The 17,467-nt window shown below is 36.2% G+C and overlaps 1 protein-coding gene across 1 annotated transcript in view; it reads left to right on the top strand.

Moving 5' to 3' along the window:
- Positions 1-3,545: 3,545 nt before the first annotated feature.
- LOC128240238 (ATP-citrate synthase-like) overlaps positions 3,546-17,467 on the top strand; it is a 51,127-nt gene continuing 37,205 nt past the window's right edge. The window contains exons 1-3 of the mRNA XM_052956772.1: positions 3,546-3,684; positions 8,066-8,221; positions 12,974-13,096. Of these exons, the coding sequence (XP_052812732.1) occupies positions 8,069-8,221; positions 12,974-13,096 (276 nt within the window). The 5' untranslated portion in view covers positions 3,546-3,684; positions 8,066-8,068. The remainder of the gene's footprint in view (positions 3,685-8,065; positions 8,222-12,973; positions 13,097-17,467) is intronic.

The following is a 17,467-nucleotide window of genomic DNA, read 5'->3' as shown; positions in this document are numbered from 1 at the left end:
AATGAGAAGAGCGTGGATTGGCGACCACCAACTCTACCGATAGATGTAGTATTCCAGAAAGCAAGAGTCGAAAACACAAACAAATCAAAATAGGCATATATTCATGATGAACAATATAGAGAGCATAAAACGGGGGCCATTGTGCAGTGGCATATAGAGAAGTCAAAGGCAAACAGAAAAGATAGTATGGCAGTAAGCTGCAACGATATCCATTGGAGATAAGGTAAAATAGATTGTCATTGAGGGAAAACATATATGGCAGGTTCAGAGCGTCATATATGAAGTCATATATCAAGCAAGGATAGACAATCCTGCTTACAAGTTTAAGTCAAAATCAGTCAGGCTAGGACATTCGGAACTCCTCGGCCATTTTTATCGAAAACAACCTCGGATGTATGCCGGTACATCAGTTGAAGTAGTTCGTAAATTTCTGAATTATATCATTAATTAAATGTAGTGTTTTCAAGTTGTTCGTGTTGCATTTATTGATCTTAGCTTAAATTGATTGCCAGTGAAGTGTATTATTGCAAACACAATTAATATTTCCAAGAGTAAAGTCATAAAGTTTAACTGCTAAATAAAATAATTACGCGATCTACTTGCAGCGGACTTAAACGTACCACTTTTCGAGCATGTAAACCGTCCAAAGGTTGTTTTCGATAAAAATGGTTGAGGAGTTCCGAATGAGGCTAGGAAAGGACCTTACATCGAAATAATGTTCTTCCGTTTAGACATCAGAATAGAATGAAAATGATAGGCTCGATGCGTTTGCTGAACAGATAGATATGGTGCTGAGGACAGCGATGAACATTTGAATGCATCGAAGGACCAAGACGTTTAGGAAGAACACAGAGACGTCACAAGGATAAAACAAATTAGAATGCTTATGCTGAGGTCACGAGTCCATATGCATTCGAGAGAGTCAGAAATGAGGCAGAAAGTGTGAATACAATGTATATGGTATGTAACGGTCGAATCTATCTGCATTGCCATAGTAGTTCTCTATGTTGACATATATCAGAAGCAAGCATCAACATCAAAGTAGCGACTAAAGAGCCTGTGAAAGATGAGATATATACGAACATCATAGGTAAACGATAAAGTCATAGAAACATGAAGAAGAGCAGTGATAGATCAGAATACACCATATTAGCACATGTTTAAGTGGGACTTGACCATGATAAAACAATAAAATATTTTTTAGATTAAGAAAGGCATGTTATTCTGATCTATCGAAAGGAACAACAGAGAAATTAAACTACTATCTGTAATAGTCGTCCCTAAATGTTACAGAGAATATATATACTCAAAGGACTGCATAATGCCAGATAAAAGGTCACTCTTGACAAGAACTGGCCATGAGATTCATTCATGAGAAGTAATTTTACCTGGGTATTGGAACAGATGTGACATATGGGTATAATTATATGATGTAAGAGGTATTTCAGGCGAAAGGATGTAGTTATTTCAGGTGGATGTCTGCAATAGACAATGGAATCTGTTGCGTCTTTGACCTCGCACGTTACAAATGGTGGCAGCGGTGGGATGAAGACAACTGCCGGACCGGAGCCTTACCCATGAGTTTCCCAGGCCAGGACTCGGGACGAGTCTTCTCAGAGGGGATAGTAACGTTACGGTCCGCTGTAGGCGGATTTGTGTTCATAGTATAACATTCCGTTAAAGACGTACGTTCATAGTACGTTGATGAACATGTTTGTTTGGTAGTATGCAAATTAGCAAAGCAAATTTACTGTATATAAAGACCAGTCGACCTCGTTAGAGTTTAGCATTCTTTTCTCTGAAGGGATCTGTTGCGTCTTTGACCTCGCACGTTACACTAGAAGTTCATATATTTCTCCACCTCCGTGAACTAACTTCGTCACTGACCGTTCAAAGGCGGCTATCAAAACATTAATAGGGATTAGTTGGTTTACCCATTCATGCAATCATGCAGTGTGGTATCTTGTTGTCACTTGATGTCTTGCAATTGTTCAGTTAATCGTTATATGTAGTAAAAAAACAACATCAAAGGCTCCTTCATGGAATATCCAGTGTATTGTGAACATGTCAAATATTTAAAAGATACATAACACAGTTTAAAAAGTTATCAACACAAACAAAAAGTATAAGAAACAGAGTAGCACGTATTTAATCATGAGTTGTTGAAAAAAATAATCTAAATTATTAATGAGCTGCATAGGAAAAACTTGAGTCAGATTGCTGGAGACATACTGATATATTGCTTCCCTGGATGATCTCTTCCGGGTCCCCAATTCCTTAATTGTCACTGGGCTAATTTTCTAAACTTGAACAACATAAAAGTAGTCGAAACGTTTTAAGGCCACGCTCTCTCGTATATCACCGATGTATTTGTCTATATTTCAACAGCTCCAATTCCAAAACCCAAAACTGTGTATACATTTACGAAGCACATATAAAGATATGACTAGCAACTTAGTATGACTTTATAACAATTACAACTTTTGTTCTATAACGGATAAAAATAAAATTATTCTTTTTAAAATAACCAGTGTTCCAAATTGCCAATAATCACTGGCAACACATTTGCCGCGGAACTCTCGTGCAATTCTTTTCATTCTTCAGTTTAAATAAAAAACAATCATACATTTTGTATCAAACGGCATTGCAATACAACATCCAGAATATGTTTCTAATGCAAGCCCAGTAGATGGAAAATAACGATAGCCTTTGTAAAAGAAAACGCTCAACGAGAAATTCGCAACGCCACAATGCAACAGATAGAGATACTATGTATCTTAATAAATTTTGGGTTTACCACTTTCTTCAGTCCTTTGCATGAAAGTCATATGTACCGGAGTTCGTGTCTTAGTCAAATAATTAATTAAAATGGCAATTAAAAAGAGCATGTTATTTTTGAACTGTGATATGGATTTTAATTGTCATCAAGTCACTGGATTCACCACCTGCGGACTTGTCAGTATGTCGCATAGTCAGCGTATGCTCTTATCTTAAAGGCCAATGTCACTATGTTCATGTTTAACTTGCACTCTTATAGATGTACCGTTTTTACTAACCGTTATTTTTGTCTTAAAATGAGCCAATTTCGACTTACATGTCCGAGGACCAGTTATATACCTGCCAAGTATATTGTCCGCCTTCGACTTTCCTACTACTGGTCATGATTGAACGCATTCAAAATGATACTATAACAACCCCGGAACAAATTTATTTGAATTGATTTCACTTTAATTAAATACTATTGAGTTTCTGCAGTATTAGATTAAAATAACCTAGGTTAAAATGTATACAGTAAGCATACTGTACATATTTACTTTAATTGTTATAAGTTTTGAAATTCATTTAAACCCGTACCACTTACGTGCAGCCAATACTTGTTTATACGTGTAAGTAAATTAAAAAAAAGAAACGAGTCAATGCATTAACAGTGTTTCCCTTTAATAACGCCTTCATAGAATTACAGGATCTCAGGTCGCTCTAGTGGTTGTTTAATGTCTTCAAAACCGGTTTAGCAATCGACCCCACCTCAATCGAACATTTTAGGTCATAGGTTATCGGATGATACACGCATGATTTTCTCCTGTCAAATCGTACGAGAGAAATTTCTTGCATTTCGTGTTATTTTGAAGTCACCAGCTAAGCGGAACACTGTGATATAAAGCAGTTTCATCTGTCCTGCTAAAAGTAAGTCAAAATTTGTTGCTGTTATTATAATTAAAGGAAGTTTGCACACTTGGCAAATTTGCCGGTTTGTTTACATTCGTAACAAGGGTGGGTGGGGTATTTTTTTTGAAAATAATTCCTATCACGTCAAAGGTTGTGAAAGGAACATTTTATATTATAAGGAATCGTAATAACAACATTTATGTTGATTTTTCTGTTAGGTTGTCATTGAAGAGTTTATGCCCATATTTTCAGAAATGATGGAATACTCAAATAAGAAATATTGCATAAACAATATGATATACTGTGAAATCATTAATGTTCGTGGGGAATTAATGTTCGTGGTTTTCGTGGGTAGGGTGATCCACAAATTTAAGATCCCACGAAATATAGACCCTTTATTCACTTTTTCAACTGCCATGTTATGTACATACTAGTTTATTCATTACAGAAGGCGCAGTATGCAGCGTTTATACCTGTCTCACTGTATATTTTACTATCATTGTTTTGTTGATATGTTATATCTGCCTTTAACAAAACATAAACCATATCAATTAAATGTGTTTTGATGAACCAAATGACAGCACGTGTTTAAACGTGTGCTGTTAATGAAAATCTCCAGGTTTACAAGATGTGCGTGATGAGTGTCAGTACTCAATTTTTTTATTTAATGAAATAATTAATCGATTACATTGGAGTTTACGGAGTACAAAGTACAAAACAACGCGTTCAATATATTTATTAAACAAAAACGTGTGAATAAATATTGAAATGATCTTGTTTACTCAAATATACGCACCTTTTCGGTGTTTTCACAGTTTGCAAAATTCTTTATTGGTATTCAATGGCTTCCCCTATCTGTATTTATGATCAGGGTACATCTTCTTTTATGACCTTAATTCCCAATCAAATCATTAATTGACATGGGTATATGCACTAATTGGCATCTCGTACCACTTTAGCGAGTGTCATAAACCGTGTGATGTAGAAGACTGAAATCACGGGCTAGCGCGTGGAGATTATGCAGACGATCGCACATTCGATTTTTTTTTTCAAAAATGGAAAACCATCAATTCAAGTACCCACGAAATTGTATTTTTTCGGCAAACCACGAAATTTTATGCCAACGAATATAAATGATTTCACAGTAATAAAAGTTTGGGGATATAGCCATATATCGTATCTTGACGCTTTTGTATCCTTTGATTTTTGGTCATTTATTACTCTTAAGAAAGTTATTTTGTACCCAACCTATAGTCATTTTATACCCTTTATTTTATTAATATTTTAAGTTATTTTTTCATTGCAAAGCAATGAACTTGATAAGCTAACATACTGTAAACTCTTTGCGGAACTACCACTTTTCGTTTCCTTGATGGATTTTCGTCATCGTGGACAAGAAATCCAATTTATCGAAATAAGCTTCCCTCTGCATCTTCACTTGTTCACCCTCCGCAGCTGATCAGTGGACCAGATTATTACAATCAACGCATTACTCAGAATGAAAATACTGCAAAATTGAGGAAACTGATAAGAATCTCCCACCTGTACATATATCTAATTTTGTTTAATTTATTTGAATACTTTTCTTTTATTGTGTTGTTTCAATATTTGTCAGACTCACTTGCACATTATACCACTGGTAATCCTTTAATGGCGCACAAGTTTTGTAATTCCCTATTATAACAGGTTTAGATCTTTTTGGTTAGATTTGTCCTACAGTACTATAATAAATTACAAAAAAGCCAAACATCATGTAAAAAAAAATCAATATTCGGATCTTATAAATGTCATTATTTTTTTCTTCCCTTGCCTCCCAAAAAAAAACTCATATCTGGTTCGTCTACCCGTGGAACAGCTAGATATTACTCTTTTAATTCATCTTTAAATTAAAGATACAGTACGGTTATAAAATGTAACGAATTGTACTACAAGTCAAACCCAGGCACAACATTTATGCAAAAACGAAAGTAGAGTTCTTGTTATTGGCAATGTTAAACAGAGCGGAAAGAAAGTCAGCTTGGTATATTAATCATCATATTTAAATTAACACGACTGCTGGGAACCACTTTGCCAAAAATTAATACATACGGAATTTTGTAATTTCCGAACATTTCCGTAAAATAAAAGTATTAGATTACGAGCTGAAATCGGAACCTTACGCGTTTTATCGGCTTTTACGGAAACATGTCGAAACGGGGTTTACAAATAGTGATACACGGATTAACACGCTGAATAATCATGCTATAATAGTTAAAAATAACTCTGAACATTTATTTAGAAACTGAAAGTAAATTTTCCGAAAATTAAACGGTGCTGACTTTAATTTTTCACCGGACATTGTGACCGACCAAAACAAAAGTTTCGTCGGTCAAAATGGAAATATACCGGACATGTCCAACTGTCCGACAGACATTCACATTGTCTGATATAAATAAATAGTATATTCTACATTGTATCGATCATGCACGTGACGTCAGAGGTCATGGTTCAGAATCGTGTAAAATGTCAGCTGTTTTTTTATGCTATACAATTAGTGGCAATGCATCAATGATTCAATGTTTAATATTAAAAAGTCAAGACAATATTCAATTGGCGTTTATGGACAAAAAAATACAAATTTAACACTGGTAAGAATCTTTTATGATTAACAATGTACATAAGCATAAGAACAAATAACTTCTGAACAAGAATGATTTCTTGCTTGTCTGATTAGACATGGAATTCTGCCGCGGGGTCATAAAATGGGATGATTTCCAACGCTATTGTTTATATTAAACTCAGCGGTAAACCAGCCACTGGGAGGAACCTGGGGGGGGGGGAGATTTTAGCGAGGGCAACAGTTAAACCCTCGGAGGCAATTTGCGCTCATTGACTTTATCCCTCGGAGTGATCGAGGAAAGTGGGTCTAACTCGTTGAGTGCACTGTATCCTGATTGTTGATTTATCATATTTATCTCTAGAATTGCAATATGAAATTATTATATTTTTAGCTTGACTATTTGAAGAATAAGGAAGACTATACTTCCCCCCCACTCCCTCTTTACTACAGAATAGTTTACTCACAGTGAAAACATTATAAAAACGGTAAGGTTGGTTGCTATGTAGGGTCAGGAACTCAAATCAGAAGCTCTAAGAATTTTGGCATTGGACAGAAAAAGGAAAGAAGAGCAGTGATGCCACAGGCTGAAATACCATATTTCCTCGACTATAAGACGGGGATATTGGTCCCGATTTTTAACCTTAAAGTAGGGGGCTGGTCATAAAGGCGAGGCTTTAAAAAATCAGATTAGAATAGAGTCAGAATCAGGAATATTAAACATACTGTATTCGATTGACCGATTTATTGTCTGTTGATGATGCCCCAATAAAAGTGGCAAGATCACACTAATCGGATTAAGACGACCATCTGCTTTGTTTTGCTACGATGAACACTCGGTAACTTCTAATTGGCAAATGCAATGTTATCGGTCAAAACATGTTATTAATCACAGGAGACACACTTTGCTGCCTTTGTAATTAAAATATTTTAAAAATTGTTTACGGTGTTATTTTTTGCATAACTTACTGGCAGGTTTCAATTAACATTTCATTAACCGTTACATTAATGTATCCGCAATCATCAATGGTTATTTATTTCTCTTAATTTAAGTCCCATCAACTCAAATCCAAAGAAACACCTGCAAAAATTTAACTTTTTAACACATGGAATGTATTGTGTTTGTCGGCTGCAGATGAAACAGTATAATTTGTGACTGTCACAGCACAAGCTGTGTAAAGATCAAAGATGCATTACAATGGTTTGTATTTAAATAGGTCAAACTTTACCGTATGAACCCATTTTACTCCCAAGATTGTGTCTAGGTTGGATAGAACCTACCATACCATCGGAAAAATAATAATCAATAATCTTTGTCTGAGAACCTTCCAATCATGGCCGATAGATTTAAGTTTACTGCAAATATGAATGAACCTTTGGCTCTACAAAAAAATGATATTGTAAATAATTTCTTTTCCACCTAACCTTGTTCTGTTATTAACCTACCTCCACATTAGACAGTTCACAGTTGACATTAAATTGGCAATTTTCTTCAAGCATATTTAGTTGATAATTGACTGTTTAGTTTGGACATTATCACAGACTCGGAGAAATTCAAGTGCTGGAATTGCTTTAAAAATTGACCCCGTCTTGTAAACGAGACTAGACAAAAACACTAGATTTCATGGGCAAAGTTAGGGGGTTGTCTTATAAGCGGATCGCCTTATAGTCGGGGAAATACAGTAATTTAATTCACATTTTTTCAGTCAGTATAATGTAGATGTTCATGGAGCTAACTGGTTTTGCAACACACTTTATGAAATCTCCATATTAACTTTTCAAGGGGACATTTATATTTATCAGAGGATGTCAGCGAAGGCTATTTATGAGGCAAAGGGGAAAGAACTCTTGAACAAATACCTGGAGAGTGGGTCGGGTGTGAAGAACCGGTATGCTGTTGTCACAGAGGATGTTAACTGGGATCAGCTAGTACAGGATAACCCCTGGCTGCAGACGCAGGTACAGTGAAAACCGTTGTTTGTAAAGAAATTGTTATGCTTGACATTTCCGATTTTGATTAAATAATTACTGAAAAATTCTATTTATTAATTGCTTTTGTTTACATTATAAGAGTGGATTTGAAGTATTAAGATTCCCAAAAGGTGAGCGTTATGCATGAAATAACTACTTCTAGGGTTTAAGCAAGGTTTAAAAAGTCAGGGTATTGCAGAAATGGGACAGGGTGTGGTGCTTAGGGTTATTAGGGCACACTGTATCGGGCCATGAAGCACTTATTTGTTATAAATTTGACAAAAAGATGTTAGAAATGTGTTTAATTGAAGAAGAACAAGGTTGCAATTGCCAGATATATTGAGTTGGTAGGTATTTATAATTATATAAGTTTTTAATCAACAATGGAAATATTTGAATGCCCTAAACACTCAATTCTAAGGCACAAAGTGCACAAGCAGGTCTCAATAAGCGCAGAGGGCTGCTACCAAAAAGGGCAGGGTGCAGCACCCTCCTGTTTATCTTTGGCTAAAATCCTAATTTCATTTGACTTTGATTCTGTTTGTGTGATTTAAATGTCAACTTTAAAACATGTCACTCAAAATATTATTATGACTGTACACAAACATCAAGATGTCATGCAGAACACATGTTTTGCGAACTGGGTTCAGGGACTGCTGATACTCAAGGTCACATAAGTTCAATGTCAGGGACTCTCAATACTTAAGATCCTTTTAGTTCATTTTTAGGGACTCTAGATTCAAAAGGTCCCTTTAGTTCAATGTCAGGGTCTATTGATACTCAAGGTCATATAAGTTCAATGTCAGGGTCTCTAGAAACTCAAGGTCACATAAGTTCAATGTAAGGGACTGTTGATACTCAATGGCACGTAAGTTCAATGTCAGGGACTGTTGATACTCAATGGCACGTAAGTTCAATGTGAGGGACTGCTGATACTCAAGGTCACATAAGTTCAATGTCAGGGACTCTCAATACTTAAGATCCTTTTAGTTCATTTTTAGGGACTCTAGATTCAAAAGGTCCCTTTAGTTCAATGTCAGGGTCTATTGATACTCAAGGTCATATAAGTTCAATGTCAGGGTCTCTAGAAACTCAAGGTCACATAAGTTCAATGTAAGGGACTGTTGATACTCAATGGCACGTAAGTTCAATGTCAGGGACTGTTGATACTCAATGGCACGTAAGTTCAATGTCAGGGACTGCTGATACTCAAGGTCACATAAGTTCAATATAAGGGACTGTTGATAATCGAAGTCACATAAGTTCAATGTAAGGGACTGTTGATACTCAAGGTCACATAAGCTCAATGTCAGGGACTGTTGATACTCAAGGTCACATAATTTCAATGTCAGGGACTGTTGATACTCAAGGTCCCATAAGTTCAATGTCAGGGACTGTTGATACTCAAGGTCACATAATATCAATTTTAGGGACTGTTGATACTCAAGGTCACATAATTTCAATGTCAGGGACTGTTGATACTCAAGGTCCCATAAGTTCCATGTCAGGGACTGTTGATACTCAAGGTCCCATAAGTTCCATGTCAGGCACTGTTGATACTCAAGGTCCCATCAGTTCAATGTCACGGACTGTTGATACTCAAGGTCACATAATTTCAATGTCAGGGACTGTTGATACTCAAGGTCACATAATTTCAATGTAAGGGACTGGTGATGCTCTAGGTCCCATAAGTTCAATGTCAGGGACTGTTGATGCTCTAGGTCCCATCAGTTCAATGTAAGGCACTGTTGATGCTAAAAGTCCCATAAGTTCAATGTCACGGACTGTTGATACTCTAGGTCACATAAGTTCAATGTCAGGGACTGTTGATACTCAAGGTCCCATAAGTTCAATGTCAGGGACTGTTGATACTCAAGGTCCCATAAGTTCAATGTCAGGGACTGTTGATACTCTAGGGCACATAAGTTCAATGTCAGGGACTGTTGATACTCAAGGTCCCATAAGTTCAATGTCAGGGACTGTTGATACTCTAGGTCCCATAAGTTCAATGTCAGGGACTGTTGATACTCAAGGTCCCGTAAGTTCAATGTCACGGACTGTTGATACTCTAGGTCCCAAAAGTTCAATGTCAGGGACTGTTGATACTCTAGGTCCCGTATGTTCAATGTCAGGGACTGTTGATACTCAAGGCCCCATAAGTTCAATGTCAAGGACTGTTGATACTCAAGGTCCCATAATTTCAATGTCAGGGACTGTTGATACTCAAGGTCCCATAAGTTCAATGTAAGGCACTGTTGATACTCAAGGTCCCATAAGTTCAATGTCAGGGACTGTTGATACTCTAGGTCACGTATGTTCAATGTCAGGGACTGTTGATACTCAAGGTCCCATAATTTCAATGTCAGGGACTGTTGATACTCAAGGTCCCATAAGTTCAATGTCAGGGACTGTTGATACTCAAGGTCCCATAAGTTCAGTGTCAGGGACTGTTGATACTCTAGGTCCCATAATTTCAATGTAAGGGACTGTTGATGCTCAAGGTCACATAAGTTCAATGTAAGGCACTGTTGATACTCAAGGTCCCATAAGTTCAATGTCAGGGACTGTTGATACTCTAGGTCACATAAGTTCAATGTCAGGGACTGTTGATACTCAAGGTCACATAAGTTCAATGTCAGGGACTGTTGATACTCAAGGTCACATAAGTTCAATGTCAGGGACTGTTGATACTCAAGGTCACATAAGTTCAATGTCAGGGACTGTTGATACTCTAGGTCACATAAGTTCAATGTCAGGGACTGTTGATACTCAAGGTCACATAAGTTCAATGTAAGGGACTGTTGATACTCAAGGTCACATAAGTTCAATGTGAAGGTCCCATAAGTTCAATGTCAGGGACTGTTGATACTCAAGGTCACATAAGTTCAATGTCAGGGACTGTTGATACTCAAGGTCACATAAGTTCAATGTAAGGGACTGTTGATACTCAAGGTCCCATAAGTTCAATGTCAGGGACTGTTGATACGCTAGGTCACATCAGTTCAATGTCAGGGACTGTTGATACTCAAGGTCACATAAGTTCAATGTAAGGGACTGTTGATACTCAAGGTCACATAAGTTCAATGTCAAGGTCCCATAAGTTCAATGTCAGGGACTGTTGATACTCAAGGTCACATAATTTCAATGTCAGGGACTGTTGATACTCAAGGTCACATAATTTCAATGTCAGGGACTCTAGATACTCACGGTCACATAAGTTCAATGTCAGGGACTATTGATACTCAAGGTCACGTAAGTTCAATGTGAGGGACTCTAGATACTCAAGGTCACGTAAGTTCAATGTGAGGGACTGTTGAAACTCAAGGTCACATAAGTTCAATGTGAGGGACTGTTGATACTCAAGGTCCCGTAAGTTCAATGTCAGGGACTGTTGATACTCAAGGTCCCGTAAGTTCAATGTCAGGGACTGTTGATACTCAAGGTCCCGTAAGTTCAATGTCAGGGACTGTTGATACTCAAGGTCCCGTAAGTTCAATGTCAGGGACTGTTGATACTCAAGGTCCCGTAAGTTCAATGTCAGGGACTGTTGATACTCAAGGTCCCGTAAGTTCAATGTCAGGGACTGTTGATACTCAAGGTCACATAAGTTCAATGTCAAGGTCCCATAAGTTCAATGTCAGGGACTGTTGATACTCAAGGTCACATAATTTCAATGTCAGGGACTGTTGATACTCAAGGTCACATAATTTCAATGTCAGGGACTCTAGATACTCACGGTCACGTAAGTTCAATGTCAGGGACTATTGATACTCAAGGCCACGTAAGTTCAATGTGAGGGACTCTAGATACTCAAGGTCACGTAAGTTCAATGTGAGGGACTGTTGAAACTCAAGGTCACGTAAGTTCAATGTGAGGGACTGTTGATACTCAAGGTCACGTAAGTTCAATGTGAGGGACTGTTGATACTCAAGGTCCCGTAAGTTCAATGTGAGGGACTGTTGATACTCAAGGTCCCGTAAGTTCAATGTGAGGGACTGTTGATACTCAAGGTCCCGTAAGTTCAATGTGAGGGACTGTTGATACTCAAGGTCCCGTAAGTTCAATGTGAGGGACTGTTGATACTCAAGGTCCCGTAAGTTCAATGTCAGGGACTGTTGATACTCAAGGTCCCGTAAGTTCAATGTCAGGGACTGTTGATACTCAAGGTCCCGTAAGTTCAATGTCAGGGACTGTTGATACTCAAGGTCCCGTAAGTTCAATGTCAGGGACTGTTGATACTCAAGGTCCCGTAAGTTCAATGTCAGGGACTGTTGATACTCAAGGTCCCGTAAGTTCAATGTCAGGGACTGTTGATACTCAAGGTCCCGTAAGTTCAATGTCAGGGACTGTTGATACTCAAGGTCCCGTAAGTTCAATGTCAGGGACTGTTGATACTCAAGGTCCCGTAAGTTCAATGTCAGGGACTGTTGATACTCAAGGTCCCATAAGTTCAATGTCAGGGACTGTTGATACTCAAGGTCCCATAATTTCAATGTCAGGGTCACATAACTTAAATGTCATGGTCTCTAGATACTCAAGGGCACATAAGTCCAATGTCATGGTCTCTAGATACTCAAGGTCACATAAGTTCAATGTCAGGGACTCTAGATACTCATGGTCACATAAGTTCAATGTTAAGGTCACATAAGTTCAATGTCAATATATTTCTAATATTGGCCCTATAATTAATCAAAGCTCAAAGATGTTGACGAGATACAATTGACTATTTTTTTTATATAGAAATTGGTTGTAAAGCCGGACCAACTGATCAAGCGGCGTGGGAAACTTGGGCTCATCAAAGCTGGAGTGGATCTTGCTGGAGTTCGGGACTGGTTGAAAGAAAAGCTTGGCAAAAACTTCACTGTGAGTAAACTATTCTGTAGAAATTTCATCATGGAGGTTCAGTTATACCCATAGCAAATTAGCCTTCATCTTTTCAAAAATCACAAGGTTTCTCAACAAAAGATGATATTTTCTTCTGCAAAAATAAAAGACATAAATGTATACAAAAGAACAGGAAAGGCTCATTTTGTAACTGCTTGCAATTGATTGATTGACTATACATATAATCATATGATTCAGACTATAAATTGCATACATGGTACCTATATATATATTTTAACTTTTTTATCTTCCATTTGCTATATTTGAAACTTGTTGCGCTCACTTAATCTTGCAAAAAAATCATTGCAATTAAAACTTTTTTTCAAAGTCGGTTAAGTAAGATTAATCACATTTGGCTTTTAATTTAATTATTGGATATAATTTTGATAGAATAGATATGATTACATTAATTATAACATGATTAAAATAGAGTTTTTTTGTTGTAATGTGACTTGTTGACAGTTAGGTGAAAAACATGCCACTGATTAGAGAGAACACTGATGTTATGCATGCATTTCCAACCATCATATATACATTCTTCTATCACTCCCCAGCCAAATGATGGTGTAAGTTTTGATATTGTGTAAACTGTTGACATGTTTACATGCTATAGAAAATAATTAGTATTCTGTCAGTTGCAAAACTTATTTGTTTATTATATTATGTTTACATACATGTAGATACATAATTTTTGTGTGTGTGTGTCTTTTTTAAAATGTGTATATTTATAGTTTACAATTGTTGGCTTTCATTTGATGAAGAATTATAGATGTATAGAAATGCATGATTTTATTTAGAGGGGTGGGCGAGTCTGTCCTGTCATCAAACGGGAAATATTAAACATACATGTACTTGACACATGCTGCTTTATAACCAGGTTTTACCTGGTTATAAGAACTATGTATGACTTTGTTGTTTTTCGGGCAGGTGGGGGCGGCTGACCTGGTGGGCAGCGTCAAACTCACCTATTAAATTAAAGAACTTAAAACCTGGGGTTGACATATCTTGACCAACTTTGTTTATAGAAGGGGAGATTAAGAATACCTTTCATATGATACAAACTGAATGTCACAATGAAAGCTCAAGTTCTTCTGTCAATCATTGACAATCATTGGTTTCAGCGCATTGCGGCGACTCTTGTTTACCTTTTCATCTAACTCTTACCCCGATTCCTGAAACTTTGTAGGAATGCTGTCCCATTATATGATGTTGTGTAACTTTTCAGTTAGTAGTTCTAACCAGAGTAATGAAACTTGACTTAGTTAAAACTAGCATATATGACCTATTAAAAAAGTATGTGCCAACAATATCTGACCTAGGCTCCTTAAACTTTTAGGAATGCTGGTCAGCATATGAAATTGTGCTTCTCACATTTTGCTTGACATTTCATTTGGTTAAACCAGATTTTTTGCCCTTGACATTGTGTAAAATGGACTAAAGCATAGTGTATTGTGGATCTCTTAGGATGTTTGACCCAGGCTAATGAAACTTTATTAGCGTGTGGGTCAGTATTGGAAGGCAAATTGTGGTCTGCTTAATATTATGTTGGAGTTATGGCTCTTGATTGCAAAAGCTTGTGTTTCATGTAACTCCAATGAAGTACTTGACCAAATCTAAATTGTAATGAGAATTTAAAGTGTTTTTATTAAACAATGGAATTTGTTTGCCTTCAAATTTACCTGGCATTTGAAGCAATTCAACAAGAGTTGTGGCCTGTGACTTAGTGAACAGTTACTTCTTATTGCATGTATAAACTTCATTAAAAAAGTAAACTTGCAATATTTCATTCTGGTGGGAAACCAATCAACGTTTGGAAACAAGTCAATGTCTTGGCATCTAGTCGTCTTTTGTGTTGATTTAATTTATAAGGTATAACACATATTAATAACAAATAACCTTATGTCAACAACTGATTATTATTTCCAACATTTGATATCAATGTCTTATATATCGTGTAGGCATTGAACAAGTTTTCCGCCCAAAACTGCCAATAGGGCAAATTTAAAGGCTGTATTGATTTGGAGGGAATCTCAGATTTCGAGTGATTTTCTCCAGAATGACAGAGCTATATAGTGAAGCAGACAGTGAATTATTGTCATGTTTATATCCCGGCAACCCGCAATTTGTCTTTCCAAGCACCGTAAAGATTTGACCGGTTAAGGTTCCTTGAAGCATATGCCACGACTCTTTTATAAGTTGTTGTTTTTCAGCCAAATTGATAACAGAAATATTATTATTATGGGATCAAAATGCTGTTAAATAAATGGATTTCTATAAAGAGAGAGTCCACACGATGCGTGTTGTACTATTCTATTACAACTGCCAGGATGTTTCTGTAGTTGCGGGATTATCTGTAAGGTTTTGGGCATGCGCAATGCATACAGTGTGATTGTGTATATGTGTAACACATACCAATAATATGATTCAAATATTAAACCGTGTTTATAGACACAAGGGGAGGGCACAATAAAATACAATACCACAAACGCTGACCTCCCACTCTCCAAAATAGCTTTATCCAAAAAGGTTGGATTACATGTGCAGGCTTGGAACAGTCAGTGACACATGAATTTATTGTGGGTCTTGACACGTCTATAAAAGCGTGACCTTGTCCTTGTCCCAGCATTTATCAATAATTAAAAAATTAAAAGCATAAGCCTCATAGTAGCCAGCATTAATTGGAAAACAATTAAAATAAAATTGAAATAATCTTAGCTAATTTTGTAATAGAAATAAAACTTATTTTATTTCCAAAGTTGTTTTTTATATAGATGGTGAAATTATGTTTGAATAAGTTTATGTAAAAAACAAATTTTGCTGAAATGACTTAAAGAATAGGATGTAGTGGCATAGGTGATGGGTGTTGTTTTGGTAGAAGAACAATTTGTTTGGTACGCAGAAAGCAAGAAAATTTAGGGCCTTGTTATATTATTAATAAAGAAAATGTAGGTTATAAGACGTGGATAGAAGAATGAATTCAGAAGCTAACAAGGATATGTCTTTTAGGAAATTGTAACGACTTCCTTGTTAAGATATGTCTTCATAGCTAGGAAGTGAAACATTATATACCGTAGTATTCTTTGGTATATTGTTAAAATATTACGCTCCTGAACCATTTGAAAGAAAATTAATATTGTATTAAGAAGTAAATGGCAGTATTGAAGACGACCATAAATTGAGTTTATAGCTGGTAAAGATAATTTGAAGACGTTTGGGAATGAAGTTATGTTATATCACTGTGGTTTAAGATTTAGTGCACTAAATTTATGCTGTTAAGAATATAGAATAATTTTGTTTCATTTAGTAAGAACATCAATGTAATTTATTTTCACACTGGCAAGCTAGCAAACTGTATTTATAATGCATATTTGTTAATTGATTTATAACCTAATTGTGGTATTGTATTTTGCATAATTATTTACCTGAACATAATGACAGAAATATGTTTGTTAAAGCAAGCAAATTTGAGATCATTACTTTTTCAAGAACCTTGAAATGATTGTGTCATTTATTAGACATATCGGCCAGGCAGATGGCGTCAATCTTATGTTTAAAACTTTAGTAAGGGTTGACATATCTTTACTTTGTTTAAAGGAAGAGATTAAAGATATTTTTTCATAGGAATGAATTTGGTGCCCCTAGGGTGAAGGTCATGGTTACTGTTAATAAAAACAGAAAAACGGTTGAAACTGAAAAACTTATGATTGACAAATCTTGAGTTTACTCGATATTTAGGAAGTGTTTATGGAGACCTTTCATGGGATTGCATTTTGGGCCCCTGTGGTCAAAGTCGAGGTCACTGAAACTAAAAATAGAAAAAAACAAAAGTTGAAACTGAATAAGTTTGGGTTGACATATTTTGACCAAATTCAAATATAAGAAGAGTTTATGAATATCTTTCATGGTATTGCATTAAGGTCCGCTAGGGTCAAGGTCACTGGTAATAAAAATACAAAAATGGTGGAAAATGGTGGAAATTGAACAATTTTAGTACCGGTAAGGGTTGACATATCTTGACTAAACTTGGTATTTAGGAAGAGTTTATGAAGACCTTTCATCATGGATCATATTTTGGGCCCCTAAGGTCATGGTCACTGTCACTTAAAATAGAAAAACAGTTACCAATATGCTTGTTTCAATAAATAACATGACAAAATGTGTTTTTCTCTACTAAAGATGTCCCCATTATTGATAAGATTTCATATGCAGCTTTTAATTTTTTCATTATGATACTAAATAAAATGAATTATTTTCAGCAAAGTAAACAAACTATCTAAGTCCAAATATTGCAAACAAGTCCCTTAAAAATCATTTTCATTTTCATTTTCCAACAGCAGAGTTTGATGATTT

Source organism: Mya arenaria, chromosome 7 (assembly GCF_026914265.1).
Source record: "Mya arenaria isolate MELC-2E11 chromosome 7, ASM2691426v1".
NCBI lineage: Eukaryota > Metazoa > Mollusca > Bivalvia > Myida > Myidae > Mya > Mya arenaria.
This window is presented reverse-complemented; position numbering and strand designations above follow the sequence as displayed.